General features: G+C 46.6%; 2 protein-coding genes across 4 annotated transcripts in view; both read left to right on the top strand.

Moving 5' to 3' along the window:
- Positions 1-9,249, top strand: part of PRPSAP1 (phosphoribosyl pyrophosphate synthetase associated protein 1) — a 42,013-nt gene extending 32,764 nt beyond the window's left edge. For all 3 annotated transcript variants that reach the window (XM_032176729.2, XM_032176728.2, XM_058428386.1), the window contains 3 exons: positions 6,280-6,350; positions 7,159-7,305; positions 8,482-9,249. In XM_032176729.2, the coding sequence (XP_032032620.1) occupies positions 6,280-6,350; positions 7,159-7,305; positions 8,482-8,640 (377 nt within the window). In that variant the 3' untranslated portion in view covers positions 8,641-9,249. The remainder of the gene's footprint in view (positions 1-6,279; positions 6,351-7,158; positions 7,306-8,481) is intronic.
- A 2,208-nt stretch (positions 9,250-11,457) lies between these two features.
- Positions 11,458-12,901, top strand: QRICH2 (glutamine rich 2). Its single transcript, XM_058428769.1, has one exon. It carries the CDS (start codon positions 12,209-12,211, stop codon positions 12,899-12,901), a length of 693 nt encoding a protein of 230 aa, XP_058284752.1. The 5' UTR covers positions 11,458-12,208.
- The last annotated feature ends 272 nt before the right edge of the window (positions 12,902-13,173 follow it).

Consider the following 13,173-nt stretch of genomic DNA (forward strand, 5'->3'; position numbering starts at 1 on the left):
CCATTTCTCCAAGGAGTCTTTATACCTTTAGTGGAGAATGGTATTTATTTATTTTTAAAAATCAGTCAGGCCAGGCACAGTGGCTCACGCCTGTAATCCCAGCACTTTGGGAGGCCAAGGAGGGTGAATCACGAGGTCGGCCTGGCCAACATGGTGAAACCCTGTCTCTACTAAAAATACAAAAAGCCGAGCGTGGTGGTGGGCACCTGTAATCCCAGCTACTCAGGAGGCTGAGGCAGGAGAATTGCTTGAACCCGGGAGGCGGAGGTTGCAGTGAGCCAAGATGGTGCCACTGCATTCCAGCCTGGGTGACAGAGCAAGACTCCGTCTAGAAAAAAAAAATAAATCGGTCAGATTTAGTAGTGCTGGATTGTATGCCAACTTTTTAGTGACACTAATATTAATAAGTATTGATAACCCATTAGCATCAGACCAGCTGAGAATGGTATTTAGAAACCAAGATTTGGGCTCAGGGTGGACATGCTCAGTTACCCCACGTTACTACCTGTGAGTTACCTTGATTTAATGTCCTTTTGTAAGCGGCTGAGTATGTTGTGGGATAAAGACAGAGAAATAGGCCAGGCGTGGTGGCTCATGCCTGTAATTCCAGCACTTTGGGAGGCCGAGGCAGGCAGATCACGAGGTCAGGAGTTCGAGACCAGCCTGACCAACATGATGAAACCCCGTCTCTACTAAAAATACAAAAATTAGCCAGGAGTGGTGGCACACATCTGTAATCCCAGCTACTTGGGAGGCTGAGGCAGGAGAATCGCTTGAACCCAGGAGGTGGAGGTTGCAGTGAGCTGAGATCACGCCACTGCACTCCAGCCTGAGCAACAGAGTGAGACTCCATCTCAAAAAAATAAAAATAAAAAAAGACCAAGAAATAAAATTACTGGGTCAGAGGTTATTTTGATAGATGTTGTATTATCAGAGTATTTTATATGGTGAGATTATTTATTCTGAGGATGTTGCTTTGTTGCTTAACGGTCATAACCATGGTTTCCCTGGCAGTCATCTTTGTGTGTCACAGGAAAAGAATGCATTACTTCTAGACATACTGGTGTGTTTACATTGCAACTTTCACAGTTATCATCACATTGCTTTCTGTGATTCTCTTTAATAGGCTTAGCCAAGAAAATTCTGAAAAAATTGTTTCTTGTATATGTAATAAATTGCACCTCCCCAATTAAATATGCTTCACATCTGTGTGTCAGTTATCCAGTGTGTGCCAGTGGTTCATTGGTTGGTAATGAAGATTAAGATCTTAGAATGGTTATGACAGAATAAATATTCAACCTTGGAATCTTTGCATTTCTTAGGAAGATGAACTATTTTATTTTCCTCAAATCCATTCTTTTTTTGTTTTGTTTTGAGATGGAGTCTTGCTCTGTCACCCAGACTAGAGTGCAGTGGTATGATCCCAGCTCACTGCCACCTCTGCCTCCCAGGTTCAAGTGATTCTCCTGCCTCAGCCTCCCGAGTAGCTGGGATTACAGGTGCCTGACACCGCCCCCAGCTAATGTTTTTGTATTTTTAGTGGAGATGGGGTTTCACCATCTTGGCCAGGCGTGTCTCGAACTCCTGACCTCCTGATCCACCCGCCTCGGCCTCTCAAAGTGCTGGGATTACAGGCGTGAGCCACCGCACCTGGCCAAACCCATTCTTTAGAGCACTACTTCTTGCCTACGGGTGAGTTTTGCCTCATAGTGGATATTTGGCAATGTCTGGAGATGTTTCTGGTTGTCACAACCATGGGAGCTGGGGTGCTGCTGGCATCTCATAGGTAAAGGCCAGGATGCTGCTCAGCATCCTGCAGTGCGATAATCACCCAGTCCAAAATGTCAGTAGTGCTAAGGCTGAGAAGCTCATTTTAGAGTAATTTGTTAAGGGAGAAGTTTTATGAATGAAGGAGTGAAACCTTAAATCTTTTCCATCTTATTGGTAGACTTGATACAGATGATGGGCAAGGACATCTAACAAACTTGAAAAGATTATATGTCAGGGGTTCTGCTAAAGAAGACTACATTTGCCACAGGGGTGAAAAGTAAGTTTGGATCACAAAAGTGAGAGGAGGTCACTTTTTCTGGCTCGCTTTTCCTGGCTTCTTAATTTCACAAGTGAAGATGTGGTTTTCACCACTGAAGTGAAAACAGACATTGGCACCTCTTGAGCATCTGTTAAATGTAAATTTTGATTTGTTTGCTTGTAGATAGGGGTTATGAGCTTGAAACCAGTTCATTTCTATTCTACAGAAGACCTCATTTTATTTATTCATCTAATTTATTTTATTTTTCTGAGATGGAGTCTCGCTCTGTCACCCAGGCTGGAGTGCAGTGGGCGATCTCAGCCCACTGCAACCTCCACCTCCCGGGTTCAAGCAATTCTCCTGCCTCAGCCTCCCAAGTAGCTGGGATTATGGGCGCGAGCCACCACGTAATTTTTGTATTTGTTTTGTTTTGTTCTTTTTTTGAGACGGAGTTTTGTTCTTGTTGCCCAGGCTGGAGTGCAGTGGTGTGAACTTGGCTCACTGCAACCTCTCCCTTTGGGGTTCAAGCGATTCTCCTACCTCAGCCTCCTGAGTAGCTGGGATTACAGGCATTCGCCACCACGCCTGGCTAATTTTGTATTTTTAGTAGAGATGGGGTTTCTCTGTGTTGGTCAGGCTAGTCTCAAACTCCTGACCTCAGGGTGATCCGCCCGGCTCAGCCTCTGGCCCAAAGTGCTGGGATTACAGGCGTGAGCCACCACTCCTGACTGTTTTTTTTGTTTTTTTGTTTGTTTTTCTTTTTTCTTTGAGACAGAGTCTTGCTCTGTCGGCCAGGCTGGAATGCAGTGGCACGATGTCGGTTCACTGCTACCTCCACCTCCCGGGCTCAAGCAATTCTCCTGCCTCAGCCTCCCAAGTAGCTGGCATTACAGGCGTGCACCACCACGCCTGGCTAATTTTTGTATTTTTAGTGGAGAAGGGTTTTTGCTATGTTGGCCAGGCTGGTCTTCAACTCCTGACCTCAGGTGATCTGCCCGCCTCAACCTCCCAAAGTGCTGGGATCACAGGCATGAGCCACCACGCCCAGCCACTCGTCTCTTTTTAATGTCAGTTTGTTGATATGGTTTGACATTTCATTGAACTAGAAATAGACAAAGGTCAAAATGGGTAAGGAATGAATTTGCTCATAGTTCTTTTTTGCTGTTTACTTTAGCAGAGGAAGGTTTGGTTAATTGGCTCCCAGGAAAGAGTAAACGTGTGCACATGTGTGCAGGTGCTTGTACTTGTGATGGAAGCGTGCGTAAGGTAAGGAGGGTTGTCATTGCAGCTTTATTTTACTTGGAAAATGCTACCTTTAAAAGCAAAAGACAACTTCCTACGTCCTTCATAAGAACATTGGAAATCATTTGATGAATTGGAAACATTTTCACTGCAGTTGATATAGTTTTCACAGTGATTTCTGGCCACAAGTAATGTTGTACAATTTATTTTATTCATGGATTAGATTTTGTTTGATAAAATGGAAAGAGAGAGCAGAATCTAAACTTAGGGTCGTTTTAGCACTCTATTCTTGACCTTGTATGAAAACTGGAATTTTTGGTGTTTTATTTTTTGGGTAAGCTATTCAAAAACTGTTGGTCATTTTTTTTCTACCCTGTAATAATAAAGTCTGTCTCTGTTTGTGGCAGCCACCAAATTATGTATTCACTTTTATTCAGAACCTAAAGGCAGTATCAGCAGGGAATGAGTATATTGGGCAGAAAGGCTTTCATTTTAGCCTTTTTTAGCCTCCCTCCTAGCAGTGCCTAGGTTTTTCATGCGAAACTAACGATAGTTCTTTGCGGGAGGTAGGGTTGCAAAAAAGTAAACACAAATACTGTGATGTTTTCCGCATCAAACTAGAGCTGAATTTCCATTGATATTTGATGAGGGGTATTGGCTTGCAATCTTTCTTTTTTTTTGAGACTGAGTCTCACTCTGTTGCCCAGGCTGATGTACAGTGGTGCGATCTCAGTTCACTGCAGTCTTTGCCTCCTGGGTTCAAGCAAGTCTTGTTTCAGTCTCCTGAGTAGCTAGGATTACAGGCGTGTGCCACCATGCCTGGCTAATTTTTATATTTTTAGTAGAGACAGAATTTCACCATGTTGGCCAGGCTGGTCTTGAACTCCTGACCTCAGGTGATCCACCTGCCTTGGCCTCTCAAAGGTGGCCTGGCCAACATGGTGAAACCCCGTCTCTGCTAAAAATACAAAAAATTAGCCAGACATGGCAGCACGTGCCTGTAATCCCAGCTACTCAGGAGGCTGAAGCAGGAGAATCGCTTGAGCCTGGGAGGCAGAGGTTGCAGTGAGCCAAGATCGTGCCACTGCACTCCAGCCTGGGAGACAGAGTGAGACTCTCAAAAAAAAAAAAAAAAAAAAAAAGTGGATAGGTCAACATAACCACCTATTTACATGGTTTAACTTAAAAACAGAATCTCAGGAAGCTGCTCCTAATGGTGGTGGTTTGAAACCCCCCACCCCCCATTTTAAGTGATTTTATATACAAAGCCTTCTTGTCTTGCCCAAATTCAAGAAGTTGTCTTTGTTTCTAGGATGCGAAATCAGGAAATACATGTCTGTTGAAATGTATAAAGTAGTGCTGAATTTCAGCTCAACTGATTTGCCAGTATACAGAGAAAAACACCTGTTCTTTGAGATACACAGTGCCTTTTGGTGGGAATCTGCCAAAATTGTTTGTTGGTAGTCACTAAACTCTTGTTACCTGAATTTTATTCTCTTTCGCTTCCCCCACTACTGGCCTAATAAATATTTCAGAATAATAACAAAGTTTAAAGAAAGAATACTTAGCCTATTCTTCTGAAATAGTCTTTGTTTTTCTTCTCTGTTTACTAACCTCCTTTTGAGGATAAAATCTTATTTCCTTTCTTTATCCTGTAGTTTCCTTTGTACACTCATAGCCTTTCTTCAGATGCAGATTTTACAGTCAGATAAAAGTCTCTACTTTAGGCACCAATTAAATCAGGAAAAGATGATGGGCCTGGAGTTATTGTCTTCAAGTTCCTGATTTTGAGGAAACTCTGATTATGTCAGTAGTGCAGATATCTGATAGTAAGGTTACACTGTCCAAATAAGGTGACATTGGAAGACAATAACATAAAGCCATCTCATGATCTGGCAGCTTTTCGCTGTTTTGCTTTCTGCAGAGCGGCATTCCTTCTGCATGTCTCTGTCGGTCTCTGTGAGAGTGGGGTTTCTATCTGCACGGTCTACAGAGCGGCGTTCCTTCTGCATATCTCTCGGTCTCTGTGAGAGTGGGGTTTCTATCTGCACAGCATTGCGGTGCAGCTTCTCCATGTTGGCAGAATCTTCCATGCTCTGCTGGTTCGTGTCTTTCCAGCTGTGCTGTGCACTGTGCTGACTGCTGAGCTCATGAGACACGGCTCGTCTCAACTGAGAAGTGCTGTATGTCTAAAATACACACCAAGTAGAGAAGACTTGATAGGAAAAAAGTGTAAAGCTGGGTGCGGTGGCTCATGCCTATAATCCTAGCACTTTGGGAGGCTGAGGTAGGAGGATTGCTTGCTTCCAGTTTGAGACCAGCCTGAGCAACATAGCAAGATCCCCTCTGAAAAAAAAAAAAGTGTAAAACATCTCATTAATTTTTATATCAGGCTGGACGTGGTGGCTCACGCCTGTAATCCCAGCACTTTGGGAAGCTGAGGTGGGTGGATCACCTGAGGTCAGGAGTTTGAGACCAGCCTGACCAACGTGGAGAAGCCCCGTCTCTACTAAAAATACAAAACTCAGCTGGGTGTGGTGGTGCATGCCTGTAATCTCAGCTACTCGGGAGGCTGAGGCAGAATTGCTTGAACCCAGGAGGCGGAGGTTGCAGTGAGCCAAGCTCGTGCCATTGCACTCCAGCCTGGGCAACAAGAGCAAAACTCCATCTCAAAAAATACATACATACATACATACATTTTTATATCAGTTACATGTTGAAATTATAATATTTTGGGAATTGCATAAAATAAAATGTATTAATTTCATCTGTTTTTAATGTGGCTACTAGAAAATTCAAAGTAACATGTATGGTGTGCCTTCTGTTTCTTTTGGCCAATGCTGCTGTTTCTGAGAGATCGCAGGTTCATTGAGGGGGAATCTGCGTGGTTTGTTTGTTTTTTGTCTGTATAGTGGTTTTGCCACCATTTCCAGGGAATTAGGTTGTGATTACATTTCTCTAGTGATACATGAATGAATGAGATCTTACAATTTGTTTTGTTTTGCTAGTGATGATGGCCAAAGAGAAGCCACCGATAACTGTAGTTGGAGATGTTGGAGGCCGCATTGCAATCATCGTGGTATGGCTATGTGTCTGTCATCCATGTGCAGAGGTGACACTCCTGGCTCTTGGTCAGTAGGTTGTCTACTCTGGGACTGTATTTCTAGGAACGATGATCCGAATGGATCCATGTATCCTTTCTCACCCAAACTCCCTTGTGCCAAGTGGCAGAAACCTGTATCCTGGTTAACACACATTAAAGTATAACCTACAGATAGGAAATGAGCACAGTACTCCCATGAGAATATTCAGCACCTTCACCTTCATCGTGTGGATTCTAGGTTCTTCAAACCAGCTCGCCTAATCATGCTTGAGCGTAAGGGCCGAAAGATGAACTGAAGATGAGCTGTTCCGTTTTCACGACTAAGAATGGGTGTCCCCATGCAGACTCGTTCTGCATGTTGACATAGTTTTTTTCCCAGCTCTAAATATCTGCTGGCTAGTGGGTCACGAGTCCTTTGCAGTAGCACACTTTATTTCAGTTTTCTTCTCATGCCACGGTCTATTTGAAAAAAAAATAAATGGAACGTTGGCTATGTGGGATTAACCAGAAATGTGAAACAGGAAAATGAGTGTTGGCAATCCTTAGCTCCAACCGTAATGTCACAGGTGCTTGACTGTGCCCTCCTCTGACAGACACACAAGGTACCGTCAGGTACTTCTGTTGCCATTTCTGGATGCTCGGTCTTTGACCCAGGCACACAGCTCTGATTTTCCATCAGAAATCCTCTGAAACTGAGTGCAGAAAAGAGTAGGGTGGTGTGTGCATTGAGAGTCTGGGCTAGAGGGTGTTTCTTTCCTACCACCTCACTCTGTTCTCCTCCCAGGATGACATTATTGACGATGTGGAGAGTTTTGTTGCTGCCGCGGAGATCCTGAAAGAGAGAGGCGCCTATAAGATCTACGTCATGGCCACCCACGGCATCCTGTCTGCAGAGGCCCCCCGCCTGATTGAGGAGTCCTCCGTAGACGAGGTCAGGCTGCTTCTAAATCTTGAGCCAAGATTTGCTGCTGTGTTTTCTGGGAATAATAAAATGATTCAGTCAATACTAAATTGCTTAATCCGTCTGTAGCATTTCTAGCTTTTGCTGGCTAGCAGTTTGTTGGTACAGATACATGTTTAGGAATACAGATAGTCTGCGACTTACCATGGTTCAACTTAGAATTTTTTGACTTTATGATGATGCAAAACCATTGCAATTACGATGTAATGTATAGTATTCGATAAATTACTTGAGATATTCAACACTTTATTTTAAAATAATCGCTTTTATTATAAAATGAAAGCCTTTGCCCTAGATGATTTTGCCAACTACAGTCTAATGTAACTGTTCTGGGCATGTTTAAGGTAGGGCTAGGCCAAGTTAATGATGTTTAGTAGCTTAGGTGTATTAAATGCATTTTTTTTTTTTTTTGAGATGGAATCTTGCTCTGTTGCCTAGGCTGGGAGTGCAGTGTAGCAATCTTGGCTCACTGCAACCTCTGCCTCCCGGGTTCAAGTGATTCTCCTGCCTCAGTCTCCCAAGTAACTGGGATTACATGCGTCGGCCACCAGGCCTAATTTTTGTATTTTTCGTAGAAACGGGGTTTCACCATGTTGGCTAGGCTGGTCTCGAACTCCTGACCTCAGGTGATCCACTCGCCTCGGCCTCCCAAAGTGCTAGGATTACAAGCATGAGCCACTGTGCCCAGCCTAAATGCATTTTCTACTTAAAATATTTTCAACTTATAACAATGTGTTTATCCAGACATAACCCTATCATAAGTTGAGAGTTATGCTGAGGGACTGTATATGTCTATTTGCATAACAGTTTGCTTGGGTACTTTAATTTGACACCCTAGGAGCATTTCTCTTGAGGCTGGAATTCTTCCCTTATGATCTGAGAGTTTTGCATAGCACTGGGGCTCACTGTTTTTCTGGGTGGAGACCATGCCATTCCTAAGATTTTCGTCTTGTGTTCTGAGGCCATGTAACTTTTCCTTTGCATAAAATTAGTTAAGTTTGGTTTATAAAAACTATACTCAGTAGAACAAGGTTTTGTAGTTTGGAACTTAGGCTGTGGGGACTCAATGTTAGATAAGCTTTTCTGTGTAACCAGTTTGGAACAGACTTCAGTAACAGTATTTGTTTTCCATCACTGTGTGACTAGGTGGTGGTGACGAATACTGTCCCTCATGAGGTTCAGAAGCTGCAGTGCCCCAAGATAAAGACTGTGGATATCAGTTTGATTCTTTCTGAAGCCATTCGGAGAATCCACAATGGAGAGTCCATGGCCTACCTTTTCCGAAACATCACTGTGGATGACTAGCTTTCACTAGGGTCTCAACCCTGGACCTCCTGAGGGAAACGTGGAGAAAGCAGTGCCATGAGTGATACAGTGTTTCCTTGCAAGGGAGGACTGGAAACAGCCTGGAGTTAGATATTCTCTTTTGCCCGGATTCATGGGGAGGAGGGATTAAAAGAGTCAGGAAGAAGACAGAGCTAATGGATAAATATCATAAAATGGCCTTACATCTCTGCTGCCATCAGTCCTGTTCCTTAAAAGTTCTAGCTGCTTTCTTGAAAATAATCTGAAAATCTTATTGATACTAAAGAGGAGTTAAAGGCACATAAAGTCTTAACTCTATAATGTTCATTTAGTTGTTTCAGCTCCAGGGAAATGGAGGTATTGATGTTGAACCTGGTTAGGGAAGCTGAGCGCCTGTGGCCCTATTACTATCCAGTTGGCCTCTCCCAAATCAACTTCAAGTCTTTTATAGAGAATCGTATTTTTCTTTCAGAAATTGTTATGCCTACAGCCATTGAAATATGAAGCATTCATGTTGTTACATCTCCCAAGGATATCAGATTAGAAAATAGCATCCCACCTCTGGGTATCTGAGTGGCTCTGAAGTTGCAAATAAAAGAATTTGTTGTCTTGCTAGTCTTTTCATTAGATGGCAGAAGACCATGGATACAGAACAGCAGTCAGGTCTGTGGCTGGACACAAACACTTTCCCAGGTTCCACCCTCTTCCTAAGTGTTGAAGCTAAATCCTTGTTGAATACTATATTTTAAATCTTAAAAAAAAAAAAAAAAAAAAGGCTGGGTGTGGTGGCTCACGCCTATAATCTGAGTACTTTGGGAGGCTGAGGCAAGGAGGATTGCTTGAGCCCAGGAGTTTGAGACCAGCCTGGGAAACATGGCGAAACCCCCCATCTCTACAAAAAATACAAAAATTGGCCAGGCATTGGTAGCATGTGCCTGTAGTTCCAGCTACCTTGGGAGGCTGAGGTGGGAGGATTGCCTGAGCCAAGGAGGTTGAAGCTGCAGTGAACTATGAGTGTACCACTGCCATCCATCCTGGGTGACAGAGCAACACCCTGTCTCAAAAAAAAAAAAAAAAAAAAAAAAAAAAGCCAGGGATCGTGTCTTATGCCTGTAATCCCTGCACTTTGGGAGGCCAAGGCAGGTAGATCACCTGAGGTCAAGAGTTTGAGACCAGCCTGGCCAACATGGCAAAATCCCATCTCTACTAAAAATACAAAAATTAGCCCAGCTAAGTTAAAAGCATAAAAAGACTACAAAGAGGCCGGGCGTCATGGCTCACGCCTGTAATCCCAACACTTTGGGAGGCCAAGGTGGGTAGATGACTTGAGGTGAGGAGTTTGAGACCAGCCTGGCCAATATGGTGAAACCCTGTCTCTACTAAAAATACAAAAATTAGCCGGGTGTTGGGGGGTGGGGGGGCGGCGGTGCACGCCTGTAATCCCAGCTACTCGGGAGGCTGAGGCGGGAGAATTAATTGGTTTAACCCGAGAGGCAGAGATTGCAGTGAACTGAGATTGTGCCACTGCACTCCAGCCCAAGTGACAGAGCAAGATTCCATCTCAAAAAAAAAAAAAAAAAAAAAAACTGCAAAGAACTAGTTACTTTGATAATCCCTTAAAGGCCTGCTGTGTACCAAGTTACTGGAATATAATGATGATAGAAAATCCTTCAATTAAATAAACAGTACCACTCAGGCTGAAGTGAAAAATCTGAACTTGAACAGTAGTTAAAATAGTACAGTTATTCCTTACAATCCTTGGGTGATTGGTTCCAGGACTCAGCCTCCTGCCCATGGATGTGCAAGTCCCTGATAGAAAATGGTGTAGTATCTGCATAGAAGCTATGCACATCCTGGATGACTTGTAATACCTACTGCAATATCCTGTGTAAATGGTGATCATGCTGTATTGTTTAGAGAATCATGACAGAAATCTGTACGTGTTCAGTCCTGGTTGGTTAAATCTGCAGATGGAGAGCTCACGGAGGAGGCTGGCTGTGCATGGCACACACTCATAGGTTCTCTTCAAGTAGCCTTGCTGCGCTTCTGTTAGGAAGTTTTATTTATACGTTTTTGGGAAGAATCTGGTATAGGGAAGTCATGTCTCAATTTTTAACACCAGATTTGTCTTGTGCTGTTTAATCCTGCTTTGTAATGAGCTGAAGCATGGACACTTGACCAGGTGAGTGTTTTTTGGTTTTTTTGAAACGGAGTCTCGCACTGTCGCCCAGGCTGGAGTGCAATGGTGCAATCTCGGCTCACTGCAACCTCTGCCTCCCGGGTTGACGCGATTCTCCTGCCTCAGCCTCCCGAGTAGCTGGGATTACAGATGCGCGGTACCATGCCCGGCTAATTTTTTGTATTTTTAGCAGAGATGGGGTTTCACTATGTTGGCCAGGCTGGCCTTGAACTCCTGACCTCAGGTGATCCACCCGCCTAGGCCTCCCAAAGTGCTGGGATTACAGGTGTGAGCCACCAAACTTGGCCGTTTTTTGAGATCAATTAATTTATGGCAGGCTGGGCGCAGTGGCTTACACCTGTACCTGTAATCCCAGCGCTTTTGGGAGGCCGAGGCGGGTGGATCACCTGAGGTCAGGAGTTCAAGACCAGCCTGGCCAACATAGTGAAACCCCATCTCTGCTAAAAATACAAAAAATTAGCCGGGCATGGTACCGCGCGTCTGTAATCCCAGCTACTTGGGAGGCTGAGGCAGGAGAATCGCGTCAACCCGGGAGGCAGAGGTTGCAGTGAGCTGAGATCATGCCATTGCACTACAGCCTGGGTGACAGAGCAAGACTCCCTCCCAAAAGTAAAAAAAAAAATTATGGCAGCACAGAAAAGGGACAATTAGCCACCAATTAGTTGTCTGGTGGCTAATTGGAACTGCCTGAGTAGTGAGTGGGTTGTATTTTCCAAGTTGCTTCACCTTTGATTGAACAAAATATGTGGACTGTCTGCAGGGGACTAAGGCCCCAGGACTGCATCCCTTAGACATAGGGCCACCACTCTGTGGAATGGACGCAGCTGATGACACAAAGCATGGTTGCCAGGAAACCCTCAGGTCTTTTTGTCCTTAAGTGGCCCCGCCAAGAGTGAGTGAATCCTGGCTTTTCTAGGTTAAGGGGATGGATGGAGTCTAGCTGAATCTTAGGAGGCCTCCTCAGCCCCTGTTGCCAAGGCTCCCCTTGTGATCCTTGTGGTGGCCTTTGCTTCCGCCCCTGGCTCACAGTGAGGCGTGTTCTTACCTGTAATCTTCGGGGCACGCGGGGGCCCCCACGTCTCAAACGTCCGCCGGCGTGGGGACTGGGAGTCCAGGGCTCCAGCTCGGGGACCCGAGCCTGGCGACAGACAGCGGAGGGGTGGCCATGGCGGACCCCGCCGGGGAGCGGAGGCGCAGATTCCCTGGAGGCAAGAGCTGCGTCCAGTGACTCGCCCGGCGCGGCGGGACCCGGGGCAGGGGCGCCCCGAGGACCTCGCAGGGCCCCGAAAGGCCCCAAGGCGCGACGCGCAGTGAGCGGGAAGTGGTCGGCCGGCGCCCCGCGGCGGCACACAGCTCCTGACAGCCACGATGCCGCCCGCGACCACAATCTCCCTCCGGGAGCTGGCGGACCTCTCCATCGGCACCCCAGAGGTGGGCGCCGTCAACTTCACGGCCCTGCACACGCTCATCGTGGCCATGCTCAAGAACCTTGACCTCCAAAATACCCGGATCGACTTCCAGGCCTCGTCGCCCAAGCCCAGCCACTCGCTGCAGTCCGTCCGGAGCTCTCTCGGCACCCCACACCTGCCCGCGCCCAAGGAGGTGCCCAAGGGGGCGCCCCGGGAGAAGCGCAGGGGCGTGGGCCGAGAGCCTTCGTCAGCGCTGGAGAGCCAAGTGAAGGACCTGGGCGGCCAGGTGGAGGACCTGAGCAAGCAGCTCAAGCGCGTGGACGGCCAGGTGCAGGGCATCGCCACGCACGTGCAGCACTTCTCCCAGGCCAGCGGGCTCGACCTGGCTGTGCGAGAGTGGCCGGAGGAGCAGGAGGTGGGCGTGCGGGCGCTCGATAGGGTGCGGACTGGGAGTATCACGAAGGATGCCGCCGAGGAGCTCAGCTTTGCCAGGGTGAGCGCGCACACGGAGGCACGCGCAGGCCGTCTGCCTCCTCCAGGCCGCCCTCCAGGCCTAGTCGAGTCCCCACCACCGTGGAGGGGCGAGCGGTGGTGGGGACGGAGGGGATGGGGACCGAGGAGGTGCCAGACCTCAGTGCGACTGGCTAGATAGAGCGACCCATGCTCTATCTTGCAGTCCACGGGGCTGCAAGACGTGAAAATCATAAAAGAACGCCACCAAAAGGCCCAGGGCCTCCCCGAGCTGGAGGGGCCTGGGGACCCCACCTCCCGAGCGTAGTAGCCCCATCCCACCCCGCTCCTTCCTAGCCCCTGTTTACGGGAGAGGTTCGCCCACCACGTATCAGACATCCAAGGACCCAGAGCTGGCTCAGAGTGGGGCCAGCAACTTCTCAGGAGATTCTTAGAGTGAATTCCCTTTTTAAA

The sequence above is a fragment of the Hylobates moloch genome, unplaced genomic scaffold (assembly GCF_009828535.3).
Source record: "Hylobates moloch isolate HMO894 unplaced genomic scaffold, HMol_V3 SCAFFOLD_15, whole genome shotgun sequence".
NCBI lineage: Eukaryota > Metazoa > Chordata > Mammalia > Primates > Hylobatidae > Hylobates > Hylobates moloch.